Source organism: Bos indicus x Bos taurus, chromosome X (genome assembly GCF_003369695.1).
Source record: "Bos indicus x Bos taurus breed Angus x Brahman F1 hybrid chromosome X, Bos_hybrid_MaternalHap_v2.0, whole genome shotgun sequence".
Lineage (NCBI taxonomy): Eukaryota > Metazoa > Chordata > Mammalia > Artiodactyla > Bovidae > Bos > Bos indicus x Bos taurus.
The window spans coordinates 44,164,019-44,179,371 of NC_040105.1; the positions used below are offsets into that span (position 1 = coordinate 44,164,019).

The 15,353-nt window shown below is 46.8% G+C and overlaps 1 protein-coding gene across 1 annotated transcript in view; it reads right to left on the minus strand.

Annotated features, from left to right (window-relative positions):
- Nucleotides 1–4,333: 4,333 nt before the first annotated feature.
- DIPK2B (divergent protein kinase domain 2B) overlaps nucleotides 4,334–15,353 on the minus strand; it is a 45,930-nt gene continuing 34,910 nt past the window's right edge. The window contains exons 3-5 of the mRNA XM_027533775.1: nucleotides 13,901–14,074; nucleotides 9,704–9,992; nucleotides 4,334–8,013 (exon numbers count right to left, since the gene is read on the minus strand). Coding sequence (XP_027389576.1) covers nucleotides 7,673–8,013; nucleotides 9,704–9,992; nucleotides 13,901–14,074 — 804 coding nt within the window. The 3' untranslated portion in view covers nucleotides 4,334–7,672. The remainder of the gene's footprint in view (nucleotides 8,014–9,703; nucleotides 9,993–13,900; nucleotides 14,075–15,353) is intronic.

Consider the following 15,353-nt stretch of genomic DNA (forward strand, 5'->3'; position numbering starts at 1 on the left):
ACATTGTTTAAATAAAAATGACCAAATACACCCCATCCTGGCTACTGTGAGTGACTGCTGCTTCCCTAACTACAGAGTTACCCTGCGCCATTCCTCCCACTTTAAAGATAAGATTTACTGAGGCGTGCAATCATGGATTTACTCCCTGTTCCTGACAGCATTCCATCTAAAGCAAAGCTCTGCTTTCTTGAACTCTCCCCCAAATCACTTAATAAGCCCAAATCTCTAAGTCCTTTCTAACCCCCTCTTACTAAGACACTTCATGTTGCTCCATGGTGCCCGTTCTCCCTTGTTTTGATGAGCAGTAAATTCAACTGGTTCAACTACAGCTCTGTGGCTGCTGAGTTTGGGCTGGTGAGTGTTGTCACTGCTGATGTCCTTTTTCTGCTCCAGGATCCAGCCTAGGCCCCCATGTTGTATGTAGTTCTCCTGTCTCCTTAGGCACCGGCAATCCATGATAATTCCTGACTCTTTTCTTGTCTCTCATGGCTAGTTGTAGGTTGTCCCTCAATGTGTTTGATGTTATCTCATGAGTCAACTGAGGTTTTGCACGTGGAGCAAAAATACCCTTCTCAGTGCATCATATCAGAACGTACCTGATGTCTATGTGACTTATGACAAGTGACATTGACCTTGATCACTTGGTTACAGTAGTGTCTGCCAGGTTTCTTCAAGCATAAATTTACAATTTTTTTTCCTCTTTGTAATTAATGGGATGTTGTGGCAAGGTAACTTTGAGATCATGCAAGCATCCTGTTTCTTCCTACTTTGATCAACCAGTTTCAGCCCCTACTGAGGATTCTTGCCTGCAATCATTATTAATCTGGTGTTTGCCAAGTGGTGATTTTCCACTTGCATCATTTCTTCTGCATTTATTGGAATTCTACTGTAAAGAAGAGCTCTTGCCTTTCCCATTTATTTACTTATCTGGTTATTTATTTGTATCAGTATGGTCTCATAAGAATTGATTTTATTCTATGGATTATTTCTATCATTACTTATTTAATATTCAAATTGTCCCAAATTTGGCTATGGGAGCCCCTTCAAGTTGGTTCCTGTGTCCTTTTAACATGCCCCCAATTTTTTTAGCACGTCCTCCCTTTCTGGCAGCACAAGAGTATTACAGGCTCATCTTGTACTTTCCCTATGTAATCTCAGAATCAGCCATTTCCCGAAAGAGCTCTGGTTTCTCTTACTAGGTCTTAGAAACCAAGACCTAGGCACTGTGTACTGGAGTGTCACTGCTTATAGGCCATCTCAGAGAATAAAGCTTGGAAATATATTTCTATACACTTCTCTACACTCACATCTCTAGCCCTATATCTATCCATCTGTGTATATATATACCTAAAAAATCCCGAGTTCAGGGACTTCCCTGGTGGTTCAGGGATTAAAACTCCACACTTGCACTGCAAGGGGCTTGACTTTGATCCTTGGTTGGGGAACTAAGATTCTACCTGCCTTGAGTTGTGGCCAGAAAAAAAAAATCGTGAGTTCATAGTGATACTTCCAATTCCAGTCTAACATCACAACATTCAAAATTGGAAGGAGCACAAAATTCTGTATTTCCTGACTTGTAACTTTTTTCTCCAAGCAATACTTGCTCAAGACTTAAAGTAGTTTCAGAACTGCTAACCCAGATTCTCATAGGAAAAATAATCACTAACCAGAGCACAGTTTTTGTGAATGGATTTTCCCCCCTCTTTTTAAATTGAGGTAGAATTCACATACTATAAAATTAACCATTTTAAAGTGTGTGTAGACTTCTTGTTGTTTGTTGTCTTATACTATGTAGTCAAAAGGCTTACTTTCCAAGTTACCTAGGTTAGAGAAACCTAGGTTAAACTAGGTTAGTTTCTCTGGTAGTTATTTTATTCTTTATTTTTTTCAATACAGTTGTGTCCATTTGTTATTCTTTGTATTTCATTTTAGTTCAACCCACATACTGGCTGATCTTGATTCTTTATTTGTGGATTGTGTGAGGTAGTCTCATGATTCTAAAAAAAAAGGTACACTCAGAGAAGTTTCACTCCCTCTTCATCCCTTCGGCTCACTCCCATTCCTCTCTTCTTTCCACTCCATTGACATCCATTCCCTGTAGGGAACCAATCTCATTAGCTTCTGGTTTATTCTTTATATAGCTACACACCCACAGACACACACACACGTGTGTGTGTGTGTGTATCTGTGTATATATATATCATTTTTTGCATCACAGATGAGCAGATGCATAAATGTTTTCTTGTATATTTTTTCTTATATGAAAAGTAGCATTCTGTAAACACACCTCTGTGCTTTTTTTTCTCGCTTCATAGTATAGCTTGCAAATCACTCCATATCAGTTCCTAGAGATCTTCCTTATTCATTTGTAGAGCTGCGTAGCACTCCTTTGTGTGGATGTGTGCTGCAGCGTCTTCAATCACTCTCCCGTGGCATTGAAATTGTTTTCGATATTTGCAATTATGAACAATGCTACAATCAATAACTTTGAGGCACTGAGTTTTGTGAGAGGGGCTGGTACAAGATTTGAAGGCAGATGACTCAGCTTCCAGAACTGCCACTCTGTCTGCAGGGCCACACTGCTTCCACAGGCAGCTCAGGCCTGAGATGATGCCCTGATCGCCCTAGTGGGCTGGGGCTTCTCCCTCTCCTTGTCTGCTTCTACGATGAGCTCCAATAGGCAGGCCCCTGGTTGTTCAGTTCCCCTTTGCTGGCCTATTCCTCTAAGTTGCCTTCTTGGAGGGTCATTATATCTGCACATTTGGGGCCCCCTGCCTGGGTGTTAACCATCCCTCACAACCCACAGTCACAACCATTTTTAAACAATGACACAAAGTTGTTGTGGACAGACCAGAGTATACTTGTGTGCATGTGAGCTCAGCTGTGCCAATATTTGTGGACAACAGGCCCTAAGTGGGCAGAAAAGCCATATCACCATGCATAGACAGTGAGCCAAGAGCTTTCAATGGGCCAAGAGGGCACTAGAATTTCCTGAGCATGGATGGACTTCCCAAGGCCCCCCAAATTACCTGCTTGAGGAGGATTCCCTCCTGAGCCTGGTGGAGGGCCAGTCTGGGGATGCGAGCGTATTGGCTTCCCAGCTGCCTTTCAAGATCAACCCAGAGTCTGGAGAGTGAGAGGGAAGAAAAATGGCCCCTGTCACACTGTCTGGCAGCCTGCAGCACCCTCATGATTCCTCTGGTCTGGAGCAGAGCCTTGGGACAGAGGTCAAGATCCCTCCCAAGAGGCTACAGCACTCACTTCGGCTGTGTGAGGAGCCCTTTCTGCCAGGAAACCCTCTGCCCTTTCCTAAGGAAAGGCCATCAGATACAGAATGCCCACATGTGCCAGGCCCTTGAGAAATGATCAGTTATTTAAATGGGATAATAACCCTATGAAGGTAAATCTTTTCCTCACCATTTTATGGATGAGGAAAGTGAGACTTGGAGAGACTAAGCAACTTGCCCAAGGTTACCGAGTAACCAGCAGAGTCGTGATTTGAAACCAGGTCTGTCTGATTCCAGGGCTCTACTTTTTTCCAAAATGAACACAAATCCCACAAAGTATTTATTTAAACTCTAGAGGAAACATTCAGGCTCTTGCAATTGCTTATCAGCAGAAGTCAGATGCTACACGGGAGGACTAGGAAAGCGGGAGACCTGAAAATTGTTGCCTTGAGCAAATCGCTGAACCAGTTTCCTTGTTTGAAAAGTAGGACTTGCCCACAGGGCTGTGGGGATGCAGACCTGACAACTGCAGCCAATGGAGTCTTTTCTCCTAGGTCAGTTCCTTTGCCATGATAAGGCTTCCCTGGTGGCTCAGACAGTAAAGAATCTGCCTGCAGTGCAGGAGACCCAGGTTCAATCCCTGGGTCCGGAAGATCCCCTGGAGGAGGAAATGGCAACTCACTTCAGGATTCTTGCCTGGAGAATCCCATGCACAGAGGAGCCTGGTGGGCTATAGGCCATGGGTACTCGACTGAGCGACTAACACTCTCACTTTACCATGATGGTTACTAAATATTTTATATCACCTCTGGTTCCACAGATACTCCTTTTGGTTGTGGAGGTCAAGTGAGACCCCAGTAAATCCCAAGAACCCACTACACAGAGGTTAATCAGCATTCTCAGGCACTCAGAGCTGGCTGCGTGGGCAGGCAACATAGAGTTACACAAGACCTGCACTTAGTTTAATGCTCTGCTGGTGCCATCTTGCATTTCTCAATGACAGGAGGCCCCATGTTTCCGTTTTGCACTGGGCCCCACAAATTATGTAGCTTCAGGCAAAAAGACAGTGGCTGATGAAACCCAGAAAAATACTCTATTGTCTCCAATCACATTCCACTACAATGATTTTATTCTGACTGAAGTCTCTAGAGTGTTTACTCACTTGTCTCCTGGCTGTTGAGGGGAAAGAACTGTCTTGAGGAAGTGGCTATATCCTGTATATGTCCAGCATGCTGTCTTTGTCTGTTCTGGCTGCTATAACAATACCACAGACTGGGTGGTTTATAACCAATAATTGTTTCTCACAGTTCCGGTGGCTGGGAAGTCCAAGATTATGGCACTAGCAGATTTGATGTCTGCTGAGAACAAGCTTCTTGGTTCACAGCCAGGACCAGATCTTCCTGCTGTGTCCCCACAAGGCAGGAGTGATGGAGCTCTCTAGGGTCTCATTTATAAGGGCACTCACCCCATTCATGAAGGCTCCACTCTCATGACCCATTAATAGTTAACTCCCCAAAACTCTACTCCCAAATACCATCACATTGGGAGTTAAGATCTCAACCTATGAATTTTGGAGGGGGACACAAATAATCAGTTTAGAGCACATGGTATACGAAAAACACCAAACAAAAAGGGTTGAAAAACATAGTCATTATTCTTAGCAAGAACATTTTCTGAGCACTTGCTCTGTGCTCAGCCTGGTGCTGGCTGTGACAGGGAACACAAAGAGCTCTGTGCCACTGCCACCTTCAAGGAGTGCCCAGCTGGATGGGAAGGAGGGGCATATATCTCTCTGGAATACCCTTGGGATTAGCCTCATATGGGCACAGACTTGGGGTTCAGGGGTACAGAGGAGGGATTCAGAAAGGGCTTGATGGGGACTGGGCTGTCAGGAAAAGCTTAGGGTCCAGGTAGGACTCAGGTCTAGTTAAGATGCCTGGGGCTTAGTAAGTGGAGGAACAGAACGGTCCAAGCCTCAGACCTGGATATGGACACATAATAACTCCCTCCTGGTGGGTCTGGCTTTTGAATCCATCAGAATAGACTGGAATTAGGGAGTACTGCAAGTTCAGTTCTCTGTAAGCAGACATTAAGATGAGTTCAAGATATGTGTTTGTCTCCTGTGGCTGCTATAACAATTATTCCAAAGTGGGTGGCTTAAAACAATAGAAATGTATCCTCTGAGAGTTCTGAAAACCAGAAGTTTAAGATCAGTTTCACTGGGCTAAAAAAGCAAGGTGTTGGGAAAGGTGATCAGTCACCCTCCAGACCAAGCCAGGAAGTAACTGGCTCAGAAATTCTCAGGCAGCCCAAATCTGCCCTTCCAAAAGCTTGTCTTGGCATCCTCATTGTCATGGTTGCCCCAGAGGTAGTCAAAAGGGAGACCCCCCAACTGCATCGCAGTGTACAACAAAATATGACTTTCCTTGGCTCATCTTTAAATGTCAACAAAGGGACCAAAGTTGGGCAGGACAGAGGCTGAAGGGGACTTCCCAGGTGGCGCTAGTGGTAAAGGACCTGCCTGCCAATGCAGAAGACTAAGAGACTTGGGTTCGATCCCTGGGTTAGGAAGATCCCCTGGAGAAGGAAATGGCAACCCACTCCAGCATTCTTGCCTGGAGAATCCCATGGACGGAGGAGTCCGGCGGGATACAGCCCATAGGCTTGCAAAGAGTCAGACACGACAGAAGCAACTTAACATCCACACACAAGGCTGAAAGGGAAGGCAAGAGGAGCCTGGACTGGTTGCTGGAGTTCTGAAACTATGCTGGCAAGTCACTCTGCCTCCCTGGGCCTCAGTTTCCACATCTGCTGCGTGAAGCCTATTACGCCAGGCATTTTATCTTAAAGGTGGTGACTCAGAGGTAGAAAAGTAAAAGTGAAGTCACTCAGTCATGTCCAACTCTTTGTGACCCCATGGACTGTAGCCTATCAGGGTCCTCTGTCCATGGGATTCTCCAGGCAAGAATACTGGAGTGGGTTGCCATTTCCTTCTCCAGGGGATCTTCCCAACCGAGGGATCGAACCCGGGTCTCCCACATTGCGGGCGGGTGCTTTATCATCTGAGCCACCAGGGAAGCCCAAAAGAGGAGGCCAACTGAGAGGTCTCTGAGGGTAGAGGGCAGGCAGGGAGACTGGGCAAAAGTCCAAGGAACTCCCATTAGTGTTTGCAGCCTGGGCAAGAGGGTACATGGAAACTGACATACCACATGGCTAATCATTTGAAAGGTATAAAAACACGCAAGCTGCTGAATAAAATATATTCTGTTGGCTGACCTTGAAAAAGTTTTTTTTAGAATGACCCATAAGGCCAAGTTTTAACGAAAATTCTCAGACTCCTTAGAGTCCTGCCCTGGAGGAAGTTATATAGAGAGACCTGGCCCTGGTCCCCGGCTATGGCTATGAAGAATGTTCTACTCACAGACCTCCTGCTCCAGGGAGCTCAACTGGCTAAGTGCCCTGCGCTGTGCTTTGAAATCCATCTTTGCAGTTGGGCTAAGGCCACGCTTCCCATGGGCTGTTCCCTGCAGCGGGAATATAAGGGCCGTCCATCCTTGGGAAGTTCCTCTGATGACTGGCTTTACCTCAAGGACACCCTGACAGCCCTGCTGAATCTTATTTTGGTTGAGCAGAGGGGATTCTGGGATGCTCTCATCTGATCTTCTTGCCTTCACTCAGGGGAGGGGGCGTCAGCCTTCCAGCCTGGCCTTATGGTTCTCCCCATGGTCTTTGGCTGCCCCCTCCTTTCCTCCCACACAGCCATCTTTCTCAATACAATCCTTGCCCACTTAATCCTGTCTTGACATCTGGTTCTCAGAGGATGTGGACAAACATGTTGGCCCCCAGCCCAGCACTCTTCTCTTCTTACCCCTGCTTCCTTCCCACGCCATTAAGTGCCTCCTGTCCCCATGTCCCCTCGGCCTTCAGTCTCCTCACCCCATGGCAGTATGGGGAGTGTGGCAGGAGGGCTAGCACCAGGGCCAAGTCTTTCCTCCATGTCACTCTTTTGACTCCATGGCTCTGTCTCATTTACCCTGCCTGTGCATGCGTGCTTCTGGAACATTCTTTGTAACCAACTGGGTTGGGAGGAGGAAGTGTGTGTCCTGGGCCCTTCACATCTCTGGCATTTTTCACTAACTCAAGAGTCTTGTGGAGAAGAGAGAAAATTGAGGCTCAAAGAGGCTGAGTGAGTGTCCACATCCAGGTCTTCCAATGCCCAACCCTGGGCTCTTCCATGATGTCCCAGCTAGGGGTAGAGGGGACAGGTAGCAGTCACGCCGCCCTCTGGCCCAACTGTCCTCTGGTGGTTGGCATGTTCCTCTGTCTCTGGGACACCAAAGTTCCTTTCTCCCAATGGCTAAAAGGGAGCAGCTTCTTTCAATCATGCAGTGAGCCAAGTGGGCAGTGGAAGTTCCGAGGATGTGGGTAGGCAAGGCTCCAGCCCCTCAGAACTTATCATCATACTTGCAGTCTGGGTAGCGGTAGGCGAATCTGGGGTCACAGGTTCTCAGGGGTCTCAAGATGTCCTTCAGCCGGCTGGCAGCCCCGAGGACCTCCGGGTCTGGCCGGGTTCCATCTGCGCAGCGAGTGAGCTCGGCGTCAATCTCCTCCTGCACTGGGGACGGGAACTTGGCCTGGAGAAGCAGGGGCAACACCTGGCTGCACACCAGCACCAGGTTCTGCTTCTCAGGGATGGTGTCACAGGAGGGCAGCTTGGTCTGGCAGCCAGAGACCAGGCAGCTGAAGATGTCTTTATTGTCTCCTGCGCCGGAGGCTGCTTGGCTGCCTACACAAGAGATGGAAGATGTTATACACCCTATAGCCCCTGTTCCCTGGGGAGAGGCGCCCCTAATGAGAATTGCTGGGCAAAGTGGTTCAGGCTCCTAGCATCTCCAGTCCCCAGGAAATTTAGGGTTCAGGGACATGACAGGCCCTGTTGAGAACCCTGGAGGGGAGCTCCTTCTGCTAAAATAAGATGAGCTGGCCAGGGAAATGCACTTCTCTGTACCAGAACTTGGCCTTCTAATTATAAGACTCTTGGAAGATTCTTGAGAGTTCCTTGGACTGCAAGAAAATCCAACCAGTCCATCCTAAAGGAAATCAGTCCTGAGCATTCATTGGAAGGACTGATGCTGAAGCTGAAACTCCAATACTTTGGCCACCTGATGTGAAGAGCTGACTCTTTTGAAAAGACCTTGATACTGGGCAAGATTGAAGGCAGGAGGAGAAGGGGATGACAGAGGATGAGATGGTTGGATGGCATCATGGACTCAGTGGACATGAGTTTGGGCAAGCTCTGGGAGATGGTGAAGGACAGGGAAGCCTGGTGTGCTGCAGTCCCTGGGGTTGCAAAGAGTTGGATATGACTGAGTGACTGAACAACGATTGTAAGGCAGACATACCTGCTGTGATTCTCCCATGATTACTACTGAATTGGGGAACACTGAGGAAATTCCTCAGACCGGTTCCATTTGCTCTTTTTAAACACAAAGTCGGGAGAAAGAACAGGTAATCCAGAATATGTCTTCAACCAATTGGAGTGGGACTGCCATTCAGTGAGTCACATCTCTGAATATTCTGGAATCACCCTCATTTCTTCTCTTCTTAATAAAGGCAAATCAGGAAAGGAGTAAGTGTGGCTTAATTGGTCTATCTTTGTAGGCCTTCTCATATAAATAAAATCAGAAATTTGAGATTAAAATCCTCTGTCCTACTACAGGGCTCAGAATATCTGGTCACCATTAAGGACTGGGGTGTTCAAAAGGTTCTAGAACCCCGGCTGAACCTGTGTACATCATGAGAAACACAATTCACTCATACACCTCAGTTGGTGCCATGCTTTTCAATCTGCAGCCCACCAGGCTCCTCTGTCCATGGGATTCTCCAGGCAAGAATACTGGAGTGGGTTGCCATGCACTTCTCCAGGGGATCCAGGGATCAAACCCAGGTCTCCTGCATGGCAGGCAGATTCTTTACCATATGAGCCAACATGGAAGCCCTTACACAAACAAAGCATCCCAAATGGATTGTGAAATGTATCAGTGAATCTGCCAGATTGTTCAGACAAAGGCTGAAAGCATTGACGGGAAAGGCTCTGAAGGGGAGCTGGATGTGGTGTGGGGGGTTCTCCGTGTGTGAGGAGGGGCTGAGCAGGTCCCTGCACCATACAGACACATCGGGCAATGGCAGTGCCCACAGAGGGTGCCGCTGGGGCCATACCTCCATGACCACCATGCCAATCTTCCTCTCCTGCATTAACAAGGTCAAGTCCAACTCTGCTTTGGCACTGGAGCAGAGACTTAAAAGGGGGAAAGGGACCCTTCCTCTTCCCAAACCTGGGCTTCTCTCAATATGACACACTGGTCAAGCCCAGTAATGTGATACCCCTCCTCCACCGCCCATCACCGTCCCCCCCCCAACTCCTGTCACCCCGACTTTCCCTCTGACAGCTGCTCAGCCAGACCCATGCTGGGTACCTTCCTGCCTGTCGATCACGCCCAGCGCACTGGCATCCCGGATGAACAGATGCCCGTTGTTGAAGATGCCAAACATGTCTGCATCCACGTGGGTGAAGTAGAAGAAGTAGTTCAAATCATTGCTCCTCAGAGATTCCAGGACACCCAGGAGCTGGTAGGCCAGGTCGGCCGCCTGGTCTGGCGGCGCACCATAGAATTCCTGCAGCGGACTGGTGCTGGTACTGACCAGAAATCTACCACAGGAGCCCAGGTACTTGGGAAGAGGCCAACCCTCAGCGCCCGGGAAGATCTGCCAAGCCAAGAGGAGGAAAGATGAGAGGATTAGAGAGAAAAAACTCCTGGAGGCAGCTCTCTCCCTTTCTCTCTCCCTCCCTTCTCCTCCCTCCTCTCTCTCATTCTCTCTCACGAAGAGCACACAGAAAAATCAGCCTTACATAGGTACCTACTGTCTCAAGACGTCAGCAAAGCATCTCTTAACCTTGTTTATACCTCTTGGAACATGGCAATTCCTTGCTCCCCCACCACCCACCACCAGTTATTATTCTATTATTGATGGAAAGATTCGTAAAAGGAAGTTCTTCTTTCCGTACGGTGGATTATATTTCAACATAGTTGCCCCAAGCGAGGTAAGAGAGTGCCGATGCACTTGCCATGATTTTAGAGGGTATTCAGGCATCAGGGGAGCTTCCCCAATGGCTCAGTGGTAAAGAACCCGTCTCCAATGTAGGAGACACAGGATATGTGGGTTCGATCCCTGGGTCAGGAAGATCCCCTGGAGAAGTGCATGGCAACCTACTCCAGTATTCTTGCCTGGAGAATCCCATGGACAGAGGAGCCTGGTGGGCTACAGTCCATGGGGTCACAAAAGAGCCAGACACGACTGAGTTTGCATGCATGCACTCAGGCATCAGGGGAATGTGTTTATTTTCAGAGTTGTATATTTGAAAAAATATGACTAGCATTTCAGATTTCACAGATATGTCTGCTTAGGAAGAGGCTATGGAGGGGAAAAGGGTCAACTTAAGACTGATTTAAAGAAAAACATTTTAAAAAATAACAGTGCAGTTAGTAAGTTCTGGGATAGGGCAAAAATTATGAAGATGACCCTTGAGTAAAAAGTTTTCGGAACCACTGCACTGGCCCTGAGCGAATCTGCCTGGCTAGGATAATTACATATTCACAAAGACTCCACAACTGACTGGAATGTTCTGACAGCCTAACACTGGTCCAGGGAAGCACAAAGCTCCAGCCAATTCCATCTCCTTGTAAGGGCTCCAGGAGTATGAGATTAACATACACACTAGTACATACATATAAAACAGATATCCAGCAAGGACTTGCTGTATAGCACAGGGAACACTACTCAATATGTTGTAACAACATATAAAGGAAAAGGATCTGAAAAAGAAATATGTGTGTGTGTGCTCAGTCGTGCGTGTGTGTGCTCAGTCGTGCATATGCGCACGCGTGTGTGTGCACTCAGTCATGTCTGACTCTTTGCAATGCCATAGTACTTCAGGCTCCTCTGTCTATGGAATTCTCCAGGCAAGAATACTGGAGTGGGTTGCCATTTCCTACTCCAGGGCATCTTCCCGATCCAGGGATGGAACCTGCATGATTTGCATCTCCTGTATTGGCAGGTGGATTCTTTACCACTGTGCTACCTGCCCATATATATATATGTAACTGAATCACTGTGCCGTATATTTGAAACTAACACAACATTATAAATTAACTATATCTCAATAAGGAAAAAAAAGGAGGAGAGAATCCTGGCTTGTCTTTTTTCTTTCTATTTATTGAGGCAGCTATATCTAGGATGGTGTTTCTTTATGGGAGAAATGACAGAAACTATAAATACTTGGCACTTTTCCTCTTATTTTCCTTCTTAAAAAAAACAGTCATCCCCCTTCCTGATGATGTTCTGTGGCCTCCTGCCATTTTAGTCCACTTGCCACGTTGTGAAACCTTTTCTTGTTTTCTCTGTCCACTGGGACCTCTCCCACTGTGTGCCACAGAGGAAGGTCCCTGGTCCCCTGGCAATGTCTAAATGTGTGGCCACGGAGTCACCCCTGTGTTGCAGGCTTGTCAGGAGCTAGGGCTGGAAGTAGTCAGATCATCTGCCTCAGCCACCAACAGTAGGACAACGAGAGAAGAAGACCTCTGAGGGTGCAGGAACCAGCAATTCCTTCTTCTCCTCTAGGATTTGAAATGCTAATATTCAGTTCAGTTCAGTTCAGTTGCTCAGTCGTGTCCGACTCTTTGCAACCCCATGAATCGCAGCACACCAGGCCTCTATCCATCACCAACTCCCGGAGTTCACTCAGACTCAAGTCCATCGAGTCAGTGATGCCATCCAGCCATCTCATCCTCTGTCGTCCCCTTCTCCTCCTGCCCCCAATCCCTCCCAGCATCAGAGTCTTTTCCAATGAGTCAACACTTCGCATGAAGTGGCCAAAGTACTGGAGTTTCAGCTTTAGCATCATTCCTTCCAAAGAAATCCCAGGGCTGATCTCCTTTAGAATGGACTGGTTGGATCTCCTTGCAGTCCAAGGGACTCTCAAGAGTCTTCTCCAACACCACAGTTCAAAAGCATCAATTCTTCAGCGCTCAGCCTTCTTCACAGTCCAACTCTCACATCCATACATGACCCCTGGAAAAACCATAGCCTTGACTAGACGGACCTTTGTTGGCAAAGTAATGTCTCTGCCAACATTACCAGGTGGCTTTTAGCGGATCAGGCATGGACTCTCAGCAGACAGCTCTGGGTTTGGGTTTCATTGCTGACACTGGCTAAGGTACTGTGAGCAAGTCACTTCACTTGTCTGAGATCCACTTACCTCATCTGAAAGAGGGGACAATAACAATATCCCTGTGGGGTTTGTCCTGAGCATTAAATGAGATCATGATGTACAACATTCAACACAATGCTGAGAAATGAGTTGTTATTATGTACTTAGCCATCATCCTTTGGCCAATAATATATAATTACTATATCATATATAAAAAGAATATATAATATCTCATAGTTATAATAACATATATATTATATATAATAGTATATTTAATATATACTATATAATAATTTATATAGAATAAATAATTATATATTAGTATATTATATACTAATATATACTATATAATTATACTATATTAGTATTATATAGTAATATTATACTATATTAGTATAACCAGGATAAAATATAATTATAACACAAATCATTATAATATAATATAATAATTAATTATAAGTATTAATATTAGTGCAATACTATAAATAATTAAAATATAATAGTAATATAATATCAATCATAATATCGATGTAATATATAATTATTATAATCATCAATATGACTGTATTATATAATAAATAATTATAATATACTTAATAACAATACTAATCATTATTAATTGTTATGGTTCTTCTTCTTCCTCCACGCCCTCTTCTCCCTGCCCCTTCTCCCTCTCCTCTTCCTTCTCTTCTCTTTCCCCTCCCTCTCCTCCTCTCCCACTGCCTCTTCTTCTTCTTTTTTTTCTTTTCCTCATCTCCTCTCTCTTCCTCCCTCCTTAATCTGCTACTCCCTCCCATTTCCTAGTTTCCTTTGTGCCCATTAAGTAAGTGTCCTGACTCTTGGGATCGGGGAGAAATGGGTGTCCTATAGATGTTGACTTGTTAAGAACTGTCTCTATCCCTGGACTGAAAGCTGCATGAAGGCAGGGACCAGCACACCTGCCTTGTTGACCAGTGTTCTAGAGCATCCTCACCTATTTGACCCTTCCCTTTTTGATGGAGGTTTAGGTTACTTCCATCCTTTCATCTTTTCCAAGCACAGCTGCATAGCACACCTCTGAGTGGGTCATCCTTTGGTTTTTCCCCACCTCCCGAGCTTGTTCATACCTTTCTAATCTTTAAGACACCTAGTCAAAATTGCCCTCCTCCACAAAGCCCTTCAGGGCTTTCTCTGGCCATGAAATGTCCACTCCTAGCTGTGCCCCCTCCCCCCCAGCTCCCACACTTCTTTCCTCTGAAACAACAACACATTTTTACTGAGTGCCACAGAGGTTCTATTATAACATGGACTGGTGGCCCCAAGATGTCCAGTGATGGGAGAGAAAGCTCAACCCAGGACCTACCCCCTCAGAGCCTGATGTGAATCCCCTCCTGGACAGGCTTTCCAGGGCAGGGTCACTGCATACCTGTAGAAGGACAGGATGCGTGTTGACAGCTAGTGTGTAGAGGAGACGCAGCTTGTCCCGGTCCGTGAAGTGGTCCATGAAGATGCTGCCAGCGTCAGCCACCTCTGCATAGCGCCGGACCACGCGATCCAGGAGTCGCTGTGAGGGGCAGCGCAACAGAGGGCTGGACAGGCCCTGCAGTGGGGCAGGAGAGATCCAGGGGGGAGAAAAAGGTGCTGAGTGCTTGTGGGGGGCTGGCAGGAGTGGGTATGGGCAGGCTTTGCTGTGGGGGAGATCCCTGGGTTGCGGGGGTCAAGTGGGCCTTGGGGTGGGAAAAGACCCCCAGGGGGTATGGAGCAGAGTACCCCTAGGAGGTGGAGTGAGAGGGGCCTGAGTGGGGTACATGGGTGAGAGCTGGCATTGAGGAGAAGGGACTGAGAGATCCTGGGGTCACGTAGGAGGGTGCTAGGCAGGCAGTGCATCCCTAGCAAGCTCCTAGTAAGAGTTTCGGAGCCTCTGTGTCTCCACACACATTTTGCAACTCAGAAATTGGAAGTTTGTAGGTTAGTGTTGGAAGGGTTGGATTCAGGATTTGAACCCGTTATGAACTGCATGTTTGCTCCTCTCTTGCACCTCATTCATATGTTGAAACCCTAATCCATAATGTGATGGTATTAGGAGGTGAGGCCTTTGAGAGGCAACCAGGTCATGAGGGTGGAGCCCTCATGAATGGGATTAGTGACCTTATAAGAAGAGGCCTGAGAGAACTTGCTCCCTCTCTCTGTTCTCCATCACCCCAAGGAGACCATGAGGAGATGGCTGTCTGCAAACCAGGAGGAGAGACTTCACCAGCAATCAATTGGCTAGCACCTTGAGTTTGGATTTCCCAGCCTCCAGAACTGTGAGAAATACAATTTTGTTTTTCGCTCACCTAGTCTATGGTCTTCTGTTACAACACCCCAAGCTAGGACAGAACCCAATCTGATAGACGCTAACATCCAGGCCTTTTCCCCTGTGGTAGGCCTTGCCCCTCCCTCAACCTGATAAGCTACCCAGGTGGAGACCATAGAAGATAATTTGAAGCTATGAGACAATCTCTGCTTCTGATAATCTTTTCTTGCACGGCCTGAAATTCTGCCATTAAAGATAGTCATTGTTGGGGCAGGGTTGTGTGCGTGTGTGCGTGCTAAGTCACTTTCAGTCATGTCTGACTCTGCGTGACCCTATGGACTGTAACCCACCAGGCTCCTCTGTCCATGGAATTCTCCAGGCAAGAATACTGGAGTGGGTTGCCATGACTTCCTCCAGGGACTCTTTCCAATCCAGGGATCAAACCCGTGTCTCTTATGTGTCCTACATTGGTAGGCAGGTTCTTTACCACTGAGCCACCTGAGAAGCCTGATGGTTAGGGTTGGAGGTAAGTAATTTCTTCTTCTCTTTTCCAAGAGCTGATTTGTAAATAAAAAATACCTCT